Source organism: Oncorhynchus kisutch, linkage group LG4 (genome assembly GCF_002021735.2).
Source record: "Oncorhynchus kisutch isolate 150728-3 linkage group LG4, Okis_V2, whole genome shotgun sequence".
Lineage (NCBI taxonomy): Eukaryota > Metazoa > Chordata > Actinopteri > Salmoniformes > Salmonidae > Oncorhynchus > Oncorhynchus kisutch.
Window position 1 is genome coordinate 47,941,256 of NC_034177.2, and position 15,441 is coordinate 47,956,696.

Consider the following 15,441-nt stretch of genomic DNA (forward strand, 5'->3'; position numbering starts at 1 on the left):
GTTTTGCGGGTACTATTTAATGAAGCTGCCAGTTGAGGACTTCTGAGGCGTCGGTTTCTTAAACTAGACACTAATGTACTTGTTATCTTGCTCAGTTGTGCACCGGGGCCTCCCACTCCTCTTTCTATTCTTGTTCGAGACAGTTTGCGCTGTTCTGTGAAGGAAGTAGCACACAGCGTTGTATGAGATCTTCAGTTTCTTGGCAATTTCTCGCATGGAATAGCCTTCATTTCTCTGACGAGTTTCAGAAGAAAGGTTTGTTTCTGGCCATTTTGAGCCTGTTATCGAACCCACAAATGATGATGCTCCAGATTCTCAACTAGTCTAAAGAAGGCCAGTTTTATTGCTTCTTTAATCAGCACAACATTTTTCAGCTTTGCTAACATAATTGCAAAAGGGTTTTCTAATGATCAATTAGCCTTTTAAAATGATAAACTTGGATTAGCTAACACAACGTGGCATTGGAACACAGGAGTGATGGTTGCTGATAATGGGCCTCTGTATGCCTATGTAGAGATTCCATAAAAAATGATCCCTTTCCAGCTACAATAGTCATTTACAACATTAACAATGTCTACACTGTATCTCTGAGAAATTTGATGTTATTTTAATGGACAATTTTTTTTATTATTTTCTTTCAAAAACAAGAACATTTCTTTTGAACGGTAGTGTAGGTGTATTTGCACAATATAGTCTAAATATCACATTCTATCTATGGACAAACGAAGGTCAGAATCATATGACAACAATTCACCTCTCCTCAATGAGAGACAGATTTACAAACCAAAACAAAAGAAAACAAAACAAACCTAACAAGCAAGCATCACTAGCAGATGGGATTATATTACATTTTAATGTGCACAGTGACGTGAGATTGTACAGTAAAAGCAAGGGAAGGAAAATGTCATTTTAATATAAAAATACATATGACCTTTTTCATTCAATCAAGCAACGTGCTAATATTTACCATCCTCACAGAGAGCAGGTATTCCTTATATAATGCACTATATAGGGGGCATTTGGGACGCAGACAAAGTGTGCTTCATGTCAGTATATTAAAAAACATGCCCCCATTCGCTATCAAACAGCAGTGATTTCAGGGGTGGGAGACCTACAGTGCATTCGGAAAGTATTCAGACCACTTGACTTTTCCAGTAAATTTCAGTTTTTTATTTTTAATACATTTGCAAAAATTTCAAACAACCTGTTTTCGCTTTGTCCTTATGGGGTATTTTGTGTAGATTGATGAGGACATTCTGATGATTGATGAGGTTTTTAAAATAATTTCATCAATTTTAGAATAATGCTGTAATGTAACAAAATGTGGAAAAAGTGAAGAGGTCTGAATACTTTCTGAGGGCACTGTATTAGCTGATAGTCCTTGGTTGGAGCTGTCGACAGCACAGGTGGCTGGTGGCACTTTAATTAGGGAGGACGGGCTCATAGTAATGGCTGGAACGGATGAAATGGTATCGAACACATCCAGCCATTATGAGCTGTCCTCGCCTCAGCAGCCTCCTGTGGACGACAGTCAATAAGCAGAAGTCTACACCAGACAATACTATTCAATCAGGGAATAAACTCAAAACTCACCGTGGAGTAAAAAAAATAAAAAAATAAAAAAGACAAAGCAACTCAAAACAAAGCTCAAAACAAAAAGTTCTTCATAAAGTGTAGATAAAGCATGGTTATTTAGCTACGGCTACAGCAAATGCGCATCAACATTGAAAGTTCAACCCTCCCTCTACAGAGAAGAGACCTCACGTGGTTTAAAGGAAGATTCCCCCATGTGTAAATGTAATGAAACAAACTTCAAGTGATATTTTTTTGAGATTCAAAGGCAAACATGAAAAAACATCCTCGGTCACAAAGAAAAATGGTATATACCATGAAGGCTGTTCCGTTCGTAGACTTGGTTGTTGTCATAGAATTTCATCTCTCTTGCTTGGATTGGAGCTGGAACAAAACAGTGTTGATGGAGAGAGTGATTATGATGTCATCAGGTGGTTGTCTTATACCCGTGTGTCTGCCTGCCTGTCTGTCTGTCAGGACATGCAGACTGACAGCGGGTGCATGCAGAAACAAGGGCAGGTTCAGTGTTTCAGACTCGGAGTCAAGGCAGGCATAGCGGGGTGGAGGGTGTGTGAGGGGGTCAGGTGGGGTGGTGGGGGGGGGTAGTGGGACTGAGAGAGGGGTGTTGAGAGGGGTTTGGCTCTCGGATTTTGTGCTGTGTTAGGTGGGATTTGTCAACTCTCTCCAAACAACGCAATGGGACAGGCACAGGGATATCCCTTCCCCCGCACCCAAAGCATTACCCTCCCAAAAATAGGAACACAAACCCAGCAGAGAGGACACCAAAATCCATCATATGAGCCTATCAATCAATTAACTAACTAATCAATCAATCAATAATTCAACCAATCATACCCTTCATTCAACAAGCTGTAATCAGAGAGAGGATCACACAACATTTCGGAATAATGTTAGGAATAATGGAGTGGGGGTGGGGTGGCTAGCGTGGTGGTACTCCTGCAATGATAAACAACACTAACAAAAACTAAATTAAAAATATAAACAAAGACCTCAAGGAATGACTTGACATAATCATGTGCCCATGTTAAACCAGCACTGGAGAGAGAAACGATAGTCGTCGAGGGAGACAGAGAAAGAGAGGCGGGGCAAGGTACTCCCTGTGTCTCCGCCCCCTCACCGCCAACATCCCGCCCACAGCTCTAGAAATGTCTCACCCTCTTCTTTGATGAAAAAAGGTTGCTCCCTCTCTTTTCTTTCAGTTTCTTCAGGTGTCTTCTCTCCCTTTAAAATCTGTTATGGTTTCCAGCCCTCACCTCATTCCCACCATCCTCCCCACATCCTCCATTCATTTTCCTCTTCTTCCTCCTCTTCTTCTACACCCCCTTGGTGGTACTGATGCGGACGCTGCTGAAGCACTTGCCCATGGCTTCAAACAGAGGATCGCAGAAGGTGTGGATGCAGATGGAGTAAACACGGCTGACACAGTGGATCTCGATCAGATAGCTCTTGATGCACGGCACCACCGCCCAGATGTGGATGAAGGACAGGATGGCGAAGAAGATGCCCCAGACCAGCGCCAGCGGGATTCCCACCAGGGCGGTAAGGAGACGGTAGCACCAGTACTTGGTCACCGTGAAGGTGGTGAAGCTGGCCTTCCACACGCCGTCGAAGCTGTATGTCCCTGGAGGCTCCGCGATCACATCCTCGAACTCCACCTGACGGGAGAAGAGAATCACTGAATCAATAACGGTTCATTAGACAGCCACTGTCAAAGCAACTAACATAGTATTACAAGAGATTTATGCCTCCTCATAGTGACTGGTACGGAAGGTCAACTAGGTCAACCCACCCCCACAACAAACATTTTTGTGATTCCCTCCTTACCCTCTGTACTCTCTCTACCATCCTAAACCATCTTTTCACAATTCCTGACAGACAGAGCTGATACAAAAGACAGAGCCACAGTGCCAGAATTGTCAGAGGGCAGATTGAGTCAGAGGGCAAATAAGCAGCACTATACTCCCAAGATGGTGCAACACTAACCAGTTTCTCAAATCAGGATAATAATAACAGGAAATGTGAATTATTGTGTGGATTATAAATCATGGACATTTTTTATAGGGGTTGGTCATTTTTTTGTTAGGTCAAATCAAATCAAGAAATTTCCTGCAACAAAAGGGTGATCAAATGAAGATCCTACATCTTTACATAAAGACTAGTCAAGAGTAGCCGGATGGGTCCCAGGTAAACCATGAAATGTATTTATTTTCAGTGTAAAAACACTTCTCAGGTGGTCGACGGGTTTGCTACGTGCCTCCCAAGTACCCATGACCACATAGACATTTTAGTGCAGACTGTGAAGTGGAAAAACACACCCATGCTAGCACACTTGCTCTCTCTCGCTACCTCACTACCCCTCTCTCGCTACCTCTCTTTCCCTTTCCCTCTCCCATTCGCTACCAGGCCCATGATAGAGCAAATATTTATCTTACAGTTACTTCATTGCGCGTGTGTTTTGTCTGCGAGAGACGTGTTGCTGTCAGAGGGTTTAACAACACCTGTATCTAGTGCAGAGTAAAAGTGCATTTTTGATATGAGATTGAACATTTTATTCAGAACACATTCCTACCAGCTCTTTCTGTGTACACAAAGGGGTTCCTAAACTGAACATGCTAAACTTATAGCATAAAATAAAAGTTGGTGATTACAGCCCTGTAATAATAAATCATATGATTATTTTAAGCCAAAAGACCCAGCAACGTCCATTTAATTTCCCCAGAGGCCTTACATCTTGAGTACTGTACTGTATGTACCCTTACAATTGTTTTTTGAAATTTGCAGTTTCACATGTGAAATGGTTGTTTTCAAACAGGTTACTTAGACTACCCGAGTATAATAATTCAAGTGTGTTTAAAAATAAGGATTTATTATTTACGAGTCATCCACTCCATTATTATGGTGTTGCATTGATATATATGCATACTTAGCGCTACTACTAGGTGGAGGCATTCAGAGTGTTACTGCTGCAGACGCGTGCCTCTCTTCTTTGTATGCCGCTCCGTGACTGTTGGAAGAAGCCCATTGAAAAGAACAGAGACGCTAGCTCTCTGTCTCCTTCATTTTATATATTTTTTTCCAGGTTGTACTCATGGTTACGTTTTCAAAATCTAGAGATAACAGTTTAACTAAACTGTTTTGTTTTTGGGTTATTTTGATGTATAATTGAATTGTTAACACTGAGTGAAAAACAAGTGAGATTTTCCCATTTACATGACTGTATCCAAGCTAAGTATATACAAGTCAATGAGAACAAGATGCCGTTTTGGAAGATTGTTTTTATTTCCGTTATAAAAGGTTTTGGGTTTTTAAAAGTTTTATTTTTTACAAACGACGGCTCATATTGAGTGTATTTACATGTAGATATGAAGCCACTCCTCAGTAAAAGGCACATGGCCGCCCGCTTGGAGTTTTCCAAAAGGCACCAAAAGACAAGATTCTCTGGTCTGATGAAAGCAAGATTGAACTCTTTGGCCTTAAGCGTCACGTCTGGAGGAAACCTGGCACCATCCCTACAGTGAAGCGTGGTGGTGGCAGCATCATGCTGCGGGGATGTTTTTCAGCAGCAGGGACTGGGAGCCTAGTCAAGATCAAGGCAAAGATGAACAGAGCAAAGTACAGAGAGATCCTTGATGAAAGCCTGTTCCTGAGCGCTCAGGACCTCAGGCTGGGGTGAAGGTTCACCTTCCAACAGGACAACGACCCTAAGCATAGAGCCAAGACGACGCAGGAGTGGCTTCAGGACAAGTCTCTGAATGTCCTTGAGTGGCCCAGCCAGAGCCCAAACTTGAATCAAATCGAACATCTCTGGAAGAGACATGAAAATAGCTGTGCAGCAATGCTCCCCATCCAACCTGACAGAGCTTGAGACAATCTGCAGAGAAGAATGGGAGAAACTCTCAAATACAGGTGTGCCAAGCTTGTAGTGTCTGAATACTTTCCGAAAGCACTGTACATGTGTCCGGAAACCAGATGTATATTTTAGCCAAAAAAAATGTTGCACATGTATTTTTGGGGTTATAAAAATTAATGTTTTAATTGTAAGCGAGTGCCTATGTTTTTCTGAAGCCCAATTTATAAATACATAAACATGAGCTGATAATATTGTTTATTCATAGGGGGTTATTACTTTGCTATTGCTATGGATAACTGAACAGAGAACAAGATTCTTCACTAGAAATACCCCTATTGTCACGTTCTGACCATCGTTCTTGTTTGTTTTCCTTGTTTTAGTGTTGGTCAGGACGTGAGCTGGGTGGACATTCTATGTTGTGTGTCTGGTTTGTCTATTTCTATGTTTGGCCTGATATGGTTCTCAATCAGAGGCAGGTGTTAGTCATTGTCTCTGATTGGGAACCATATTTAGGTAGCCTGTTTTGTGTTGGGTTTTGTGGGTGGTTGTCTCCTGTGTCAGTGTTTGTACCACACGGGACTGTTTTGGGTTTTCATGTTTCTTGTTTTGTAGTCTATTTCATGTATAGTTTCGTTATTAAAAAACCATGAATTATAACTGCGCTGCGTCTTGGTCCGATCCCTGCTACACCTCTTCTTCAGAGGAAGAGGAAGAAGAGAACCGTTACACCAATGTTATATGGAAGGGATCCTCACTCATTCTGAAAGCCAGACAGCATGACTGCTGCTACTAATACTGTCTTACTGGGGCAGACTCAAAGGTTGCTCTTGTGCATGACTATGGGAATGACTTATAATATTCTGCAAGTCATGGTATGCTAGATACATACAGTTGAAGTCGGAAGTTTACATACACTTAGGTTGGAGTCATTAAAACTTGTTTTTCAACCACTCCACAAATTTCTTGTTAACAAACTATAGTTTTGGCAAGTCGATAAGGACATCTACTTTGTGCATGACACAAGTAATTTTTCCAACAACTGTTTAGAGACAAATTATTTCACTTATAGCTCATTGTGGGTCAGAAGTTTACATATACTAAGTTGACTGTGCCGTTAAACAGCTTGGAAAATTCCAGAAAATGATGTCATGGCATTAGAAGCTTTTGATAGGCTAATTGACATCATTTGAGTCAATTGGAGGTGTACCTGTGAATGTATTTCAAGGCCTACCTTCAAACTCAGTGTCTCTTTGCTTGCCATCATGGGAAAATCAAAAGAAATCAACCAAGACCCCAGAAAAAAAACTGTAGATCTCCACAAATCTGATTCATCCTTGGGAGCAATTTCCAAACGCCTGAAGGGACCATGTTCATCTGTACAAACAATAGTATGCAAGTATAACACCATGGGACCACGTAGCTGTCATACCGCTCAGGGAGGAGACGCGTTCTGTCTCCTAGAGATGAACGTACATTGGTGTGAAAAGCGCAAATCAAACCCAGAACAACAGCAAAGGACCTTGTGAAGATGCTGGAGGAAACAGGTACAAAAGTATCTATTTCCACAGTAAAACGAGTCCTATATCAACGTAACCTGAAAGGGCGTTCAGCAAGGAAGAAGCCACTGCTCCAAAACCGCCATAAAAAAGCCAGACTACGGTTTGCAACTGCACATGGGGACAAATATCATACTTTTTGGAGAAATGTCCTCTGGTCTGATAAAACAAAAATAGAACTGTTTGACCATAATGACCATCGTTATGTTTGAAGGAAAAAGGGGGAGTCTTGCAAGCCGAAGAACACCATCCCAACCGTGAAGCACGGGGGTGGCAGCATCATGTTGTGGGGGTGCTTTGCTGCTGGAGGGACTGGTGCACTTCACAAAATAGATGGCATCATGAGGTAGGACAATTATGTGGATATATTGAAGCAACATCTCAAGACATCAGTCAAGAAGTTAAAGCTTGGTTGCAAATGGGTCTTCCAAATGGACAATGACCCCAAGCATACTTGCAAAATTGCTTAAGGACAACAAAGTCAAGGTATTGGAGTGGCTATCACAAAGCCCTGACCTCAACCCTATAGAACATTTGTGGGCAGAACTGAAAAAGCGTGTGCGAGCAAGGTGGCTCTGTCAGGAGGAATGGGACAAAATTCACCCAACTTATTGTGGGAAGCTTGTGGAAGGCTACCTGAACCAGTTGACCCAAGTTAAACAATTTAAAGGCAATGTTACCAAATACTAATTGAGTGTATGTAAACTTCTGACCCACTGGGAATGTGATGAAAGAATTAAAAGCTAAAATAAGTCATTCTCTCTACTATTATTCTGACATTTCACATTCTTAAAATAAATTGGTGATCCAAACAGACCTAAAACAGGGAATGTTTACTAGGATTAAATGTCAGGAATTGTGAAAAACTGAGTTTAAATATATGTGGCTAAGGTGTATGTAAACTTCCGACTTCGACTGTTCGTCTCGGTACCTGTCGCCCCTTTAGGGATTGGACATACAATAAAACAAACTCGACCCATTCTCAGGTTCAACATGTGACCAGTCTTGTTGGCGTCAATCTGGAGTGACAACTGTAATGTATTTTTTTCATTTTGTCCCTAGATTGCAGAATGCCTCAGTCCAGTGTTTCCGTTACTATTGTATTGTTGTGGCGGACAACCCCTGCCTCACTCTGTTTCCTCCCACCTAAAGGGGTTTGATGTGACTTTCATTTATTTAATTGAATTTGTTGCTTAATAAATCATGTTGATTTGGGGCCTTTGTTTGCACCCCGCCTGGACAATCTAAGGGAATCCCTGCCTCAGCTACTCCATTGAACCTGAACATAATAATTTCCACTATAATGTGCCTCCCAGGATACTGGAGCATTTGGCAGGGAGATGTTAGCTAGTTAGTGGAACCGATCACTGCTGTGGTTCCCGTGCGGCGTGGCTGTGGGTGTGTCTACTCTGCCCAGATTAGCCCCATTATGGTTTAACAGAAGGCTGCGTGGCTTTGGGGCCACTGCTAGAGCCACTCCACTCCACTGACTGCGCTATATAAAGAACTCAGCTTTACGAGAGGAAAATATATTCCCAAGGCAAACTCTGCATGGATGTTGATTCTTTGATGTGACCAATTGAGTGCAGCTGTTGAAATTCTAACTATAAGATCACTGCTAAAGAAAGTCAACAGTCTACTGGTTCTGCAGAAGGAGAGAGTAGTGTACATTGTTTGTGTGTGTTGTGTGTGTTTGTGACTGTATGTCTGTATGTATGCGGGACTTGTGTGTATGTGTGTGTCCCTTGCAAAAATAAAACTATGACTGAACCCATTGTAATAAAATTCCTCTTCATAAAGATCTGGCACGACCTTCATACAGAAGTGGGTGCGCGAGGGAATTCCGTAGCGTGAGGCCATACTCTACTCAGAGTATGGCCTCATGGTTGCAGCGATAAACATCCCAATACATTAGGTGATGGCTTTAGCCCGGTCTGATTCTGCAGCAAAAGGCTGCTTAAATGCCGCGGTGAGAAGTTGTTGTCTCTTGGCTGCGTTGGCTCCTGTCTCTGACACACCAGGGCGATAACGCTTTAAATGTGTGGCCATACTCGATGTATTTCCATGATGATACGGATTTCTTGTGGCACAATGTCTACACACGGTAATGGTGTTGTCCACCAGGTTCCAGGATTGATTCAACATGCCACGTTCATGTGAACAGTACACACAACTGCTTTAAAAATACAATTAACCTTCAGGCTTCAGAGTAAAACACAGCAAGCATCTGTCTTGTCTTTATCTTTTCACTGCAACAATGCGTAGAAATTTAGGAAATTATTACTTTAGAAGTAACAGTGGCAGTAAAACGGTATTTCACGCTGATGGTTAAACTTTACAAATGATACGCATGTTCACATGCGTGCCGAACCATGGGGGGTGATCCGTACGGATCACGGATCAACTACGGTCCATTACACCACTATTAGCTGTGGTTGCTGATGCATATATAGTTGAATCATTCTTTGTTTAATGCCAGCGGCAGGTCATTGGTAAAAATAGAAAAGAGTAGAGGGCCTAGAGATCTGCCCTACGGTACACCACACTTTACATGTTTGACATTAGAGAATAATAATAATAATCTATAAGATCCCTCACCTATGTGGGTGTTTTCATGTTTTATGAATCAAAGTTCACTACATCAAATGCCTGACACTCTCCCAGTGGATGGTGACCCCTTATATTTGAATAAATAACCCAGCTGGACATGGCGATGGACATGGGCTGTGACTGCATCCAAAATGGCACCTTATTCCCTATTTAGTGCACTACTTTTGACCAGGGCCATTGGGAATAGGGTGCCATTTGGGAAGCAGCCTCTGACTTTGTGGCAGCTGCTGTTCTCTTCCCACCACACACGACAGGTGGTTTTCACTAGAGCCTACATCAGCACTCTTTCAGCCAAGCTTTCTCTCAACAAACTAATCTTTTACATACAGTGCCTTCGTAAAGTAGTCATAGCCCTTGACTTACTGTCTGAATTCATAATGGATTAAATAGAGTTTTTCTCTCATCCATCTACATATAATACCCCAAAATGACAAAGTGAAAAAAAGTTTTGGGAAATGTTTGGATATTTATTGAAAATTAAATACAGAAATATGTAATTTACATAAGTATTCACATCCCTGAGTGAATACTTGGTAGAAGCACATTTGGCAGCGATTACATCTTCTGGATAAGTCTCTAAGAGCTTTCCACACATGGATCGTAGAACATTTGCCCATTATTCTTTAAAAAAATGTTCAAGCACTGTCAAATTGGTTGTGGATCATTGCTAGACAACCATTTTCAGGTCTTACCATAGATTTTCAAGTCAATTTAAATCAAAACTGTAACTCGGCCACTCAGGAACATTCACGGTCTTCTTGGTAAGCAACTCCAGTGTAGATTTGGCCTTGTGTTATAGGTTATTGTCCTGCTGAAAGGTGAATTAATCTGAGTGTCTGTTGGAAAGCAGACTTAACTAGGTTTTCCTCTAGGATTTTGCCTGTGCTTAGCTCTATTCTGTTTTGTTTTTTTTATCCTGAAAAACTCCCCAGCCCTTAACAATTACAATCATACCCATAACATGATGCAGCCACCACTATGCTTGAAAATATGGAGAGTGGTACTCAGTAATGTGACGTATTGGATTGCCCCAAACGTAACACGTTGTATTCAGGACAAAAATTCAAGTGCTTTGCCATTTTTTTTGCTGTAGTACTTTAGTGCCTTGTTACAAACAGGATGTATATTTTAGTATATTTTATTCTGTACAGGCTTCCTTCTTTTAACTCTGTCAATTAGGTTAGTATTGTGGAGTAACTACAATGTTGTTTATCCATCCTCAGTTTTCCTATCACAGCCCATAAACTCTGTAACTGTTTTAAAGTCACCATTGGCCTCATTGTGAAATCGCTGAGGGGTTTCCTTCCTCTCCGGCAACTGAGTTAGGAAGGACGCCTGTGTCTTTGTAGTGACTGGGTGCTGTGATAAACAATCCAAAGTGCACTTAACAACTTACACATGCTCAAAGATATATTGAATGTGTGTTCATGTCATTTGTTTTACCCATCTACCAATAGGTTCCCTTTGCAAATCATTTGAAAACCTCCCTGGTCTTTGTGGTTGAATCTGTGTTTGAAATTCACTTGCCTACTGAAGGACCTTACAGATAATTGTGTGTGTGGATACAGAGATGAGATAGTCATTAAAAAATACTGTTAAACACTGTAATTGCAAACATAGTGAGTCCATGCAACGTATTATGTAGCTTGTCAAGCAAATTTGTAGTCCTGAACTTATTTAGGCTTGCTATAACAAATGGGTATGATACTTATTGACTCAATTACATTTCAGCATTTCATTATTTATTCATTTGTAAACGTTTTGAAAAACATAATTCCACTTTGATATTGTGGGGTAGTGTATGTAGGCCAGTGACACAAAATCTCAACGTAATCTATTAAAAATCATACCGTAACACCACAAAATGTGGAAAAAGTCCACGGGTGTGAATACTTTCTGAACGCACTATAAGCACACAAAATGGGCACAGTGTGGTTTGTGTCTACTTTGAAAATAATGATTATCTTTAATACCTCACTAATTTATTAACAGATGCTGTGTAACTATAAAAACAAGGACTGTGAGAAATGTTTTGTTCCAACAACAGGATATGAGTAATATTTCCTCTGTTCCAACACCGGAGCAAGGATGTTCCACTCTGTTCTAATGACAGCAGCCGCAGCAACACGGGCCCTCAGATCCTCAAAACGTTATACATCTGCACCATTGCGAGCAAGCCACTATAGAGGATGGTGAGTACAGCCCAGTACATCACTAGGGCCGAGCTCCCTGCCACCCAGGACCTCTATACCAAGCAGTGTCAAAGGAAGGTCCAAAAAAACTGTCAAAGACTCCTGCCACCCAATCCATAGAATTTTCTCTCGTAACAGCAAGGTAAGCAGTGCCAGTGCACCATGTCTGGAAACAACAGCACCCTGAACATAATCAACGCCCAAGCCATAAGACTGCTAAATAGCTAATCAAATTTAGACCTGCATTGACCCTTTTTTGCACTAACCCTCTTGCATGAACTCGATGAGCACACACTGGACCCACACCCCAACACACACATAAACACCTTCACACTCACACTTTCTTGCATTGTATTTCTGTCTGTAATAAAGCCCTTTTGTGGGGAAAAACTCATTCTGATTGACTAGGCCTGGCTCCCCAGTGGGTCGGCCTGGCTCCCATGTGGGTGGGCCTTAGCCCCCCCCCCAGGCCCACCAACGGCGGTGCCCCTGCCCAGTCATGTGAAAGGCCTAATTTATTTACTTCAATTGACTGATTTCCGTATAATGAACTGTAAAACTCAACGTTTTATATTTTTGTTCAGTAAGCATAGCTACCTCAACTCCCTCATTCCCATGCACATCTACTACACACTGGTGCTCCCTGTATATAGCCATGTTACTTTTACTCTTTATTGTTATTCCATATTCACTGTGTATTTATTCCTCATGTTGCTATTTATATATATATATATAATATATATATATATATATATATATATATATATATATATATATATATAAAAAATAAAGCTTTATCTTTCACTCTGCATTGTTGGTAAAGGACCCTTAAGTAAGCATTTCACTGTTGTTTATGAAACATGTGACAAATACATTTTATTTAGAATATGCTCTGCTGCTACTTACAACTTTTACGCACGTGTTGAGCCCCTTCACAAACCTATTGTAAAACATAGTCAACTGGGGTCATGAACCCGAAAAAGCTCAAACTGACATATAGTATAGGTTACACGTGAGAATGCTATGCGACTCACCACCCACTTTGCATATTTTTTTATATGTTTATCCTATTTTTCAATCATTGAGTTTTTTAAAATAATTATTTTATTCACTTAATAAGGCTACGTTTCTATTGTTGTTGCATTTTGTCGAAAGGTGAACCTGCAAGTAAGCATTTTGTTGCATTGTGTACTCCACGTATATCATGTGTATCTGACTAATATCTGACTAACTTGAACTTCAACACACGCAGTAGGCTACTTTGGGTCACCCTTGACAGTTTACTGTGCACATTTTGACTGCTCCTACTCAATCATCGTGCAAGTGACAATTTCCAGTCCTCATGGGTATATTACAATGGTAACATGCATAATAATACCAAATCCAGTATACGGACTGGTTCGGATTTGAACTCACCTTGACAACGTCGTCGTTTAAGTATTTGGGGTCCCGGTTCACCAGGTCGATTTCTTTCGTGTGGACGTCCTGCATCGTCTTCATCCCGCTCATACTGTCGTTATCCATCTCTTTGTTATTTGGTTTGTATATGTTTCCTTGTTTCCTGATGAACTGCGAGTGCAGAAATCCCTTGTAGTCCGGAGGGAAAGAAGAGAAGCGGGGGATAAATGAGTGGAGAGACGGGTAGAGAGCAGAGGATAGACGGACTGAGCGCACCAGAGTTAGCAGCCTACCCCAGCCTGAGATGGTTTTAAGGGAGAGCACCACACCCCTCTTTAACAAATATCCGTCTCTCACCGCAAGGGGTCGTCACCAAGAACTCACACAATGCGTGTTAACGATGGTTATTAGGATGGCTGTATGCTCTGTACACTGAGAACCTGTTTCACATAAGGCACCGCAAGAATATTTTCTAATCATATAACTGTCGTCAAGTTTTACTGGAATGTGCATTTTTTCGATTTGCTTAGCTAGTCCAATATAATTAACATTCTAAAAAAATAAGACTTTGTGCGCATAATTATCTATGTGGATTGAAACATAAATAATGCTCCGAATGTAAGAAGTGTAGTTTGTTTATTTATAGGGGACAATGCACATTAATCAACATCAATATTACAATAATGCAACATCCATTATTGTTTACTCCATGTGTAACTCTTTGTTGTATGCTCAAACTGCTATGCTTTATCTTGGCCAGGTCGCAGTTGCAAATGAGAACTTGTTCTCAACTAGCCTACCTGGTTAAATAAAGGTGAAATAAAATAAATAAAATAAAAAATGTAAATGTGCCTGGGTTACCCAAAAGCAAATTTGCACCCAAAGTCGCAGTGTAGCTAAGGTCAATTACACAGCCACCGTACAAATACTCAGTAAAACAACAGAAAATACAAGTGAATAAATAATTGTAAATGTCTCATGTCAGTGCTAATGGATAGAGGGGGCTTGCTGCACATTCGCCCAGTAGGAGTGGGAGTAACGTTCACAACTAGGTGCCAAAAAAGAGAACTATTGGCAAATAGGCTTTGGAGTTTAAAAGTTTCCCAATTTTCCAATGGCATTTTCGATAAATGTCAGAATGAGAATGAGCCAGATAAACTGTATTGCTCTCAGATGATGAAATATCTTCTAAAAACGTACAAATGTTTTCAAATATGGACAGCAGTGTCCAGAAGAGAACCGAGAACCATACCTCGTCAGTTTCACCGTCCTTGAGTCCACCAGTCATGCTGTCCCGCGCCTGAAGTGCGAACAGTCCAGTGTGTCGTTGAAGCGAGACAATATCAGTTTAACAGAGGAAGTAAAGCAATAACAGGAGGCGTGTGGAATATGGTGACGACTTGGAGGGCTCCTTCGGGGATATTACCAAATCCTGTCGCCTTATCTTTACGTTGCGCACATTGGAAGCACAGTTAGTTAAGTAGCTGGAGAGACCTAAGAGTAAATCTCGGCGCGCATCTGCATGGACTGAATGAATGCGTTTCATATTCGCAGAGCAGTCACCTGTGTACACTGTAAAACATGTCCTGTTTTTAACTTACCATAAAAAAGGTACAGTATGTTACTGTACCATATTTTACAGTATCCAATAATGTTACTGTGATCTTTTTTGCTGTTGTTTTTTATGGTAACTTACAGGCAACTGTCTGCCTTACACAAAACAACAGTATTGTTGTAAAAACATTAGTAGCATTACTGTACTAATGTTATGGTAATTGTAAAGAATTAACGAATTAATTACATATATTGAGGAGATGGGGTTTGCATTTTACAGTATTTTAGCATAATTGCATGGGATTGGTGCAAGCAGGTTGGCTGCTAGGTATTGTGTTTACATATTACAGCAAATCAATGAATACCAGTTTGGAAGCCTTTGGGCCTCTAAAAGTGCAAGTGATATAAAATACCACACTTAAGTATTTTACAATTGCACTTCTAGAGGCCTTAAAGGTCCCACACATTCATCCTATTTCCCAAGTAAAAATAGCATTTGAATGACCAAAACATCACCCATTATATCTTTATGCTATTACAATGCTCAGAATTGAATACATTTGACATTTTCTCTCATCTCTAACTATCAGGAAGCATGAAAGAACCGGCTGAGTGGGCGGGGAGCTTATATTCATCAGCTCACCTTGACTGACAGCTCTTTAAAACACCCTTGTAGTTGTTGCCAGGT

General features: G+C 40.9%; 1 protein-coding gene across 1 annotated transcript; it reads right to left on the reverse strand.

Moving 5' to 3' along the window:
* Window positions 1-584: 584 nt before the first annotated feature.
* LOC109889626 (caveolin-1-like) lies at window positions 585-14,729 on the reverse strand. The gene is made up of 3 exons (XM_020481195.2): window positions 14,452-14,729; window positions 13,218-13,388; window positions 585-3,248 (listed from the first exon to the last, which is right to left on the reverse strand). The coding sequence occupies exons 1-3, from the start codon at window positions 14,485-14,487 to the stop codon at window positions 2,907-2,909; spliced, it is 549 nt and encodes a 182-aa protein (XP_020336784.1). The 5' UTR covers window positions 14,488-14,729; the 3' UTR covers window positions 585-2,906.
* Window positions 14,730-15,441: the final 712 nt, after the last annotated feature.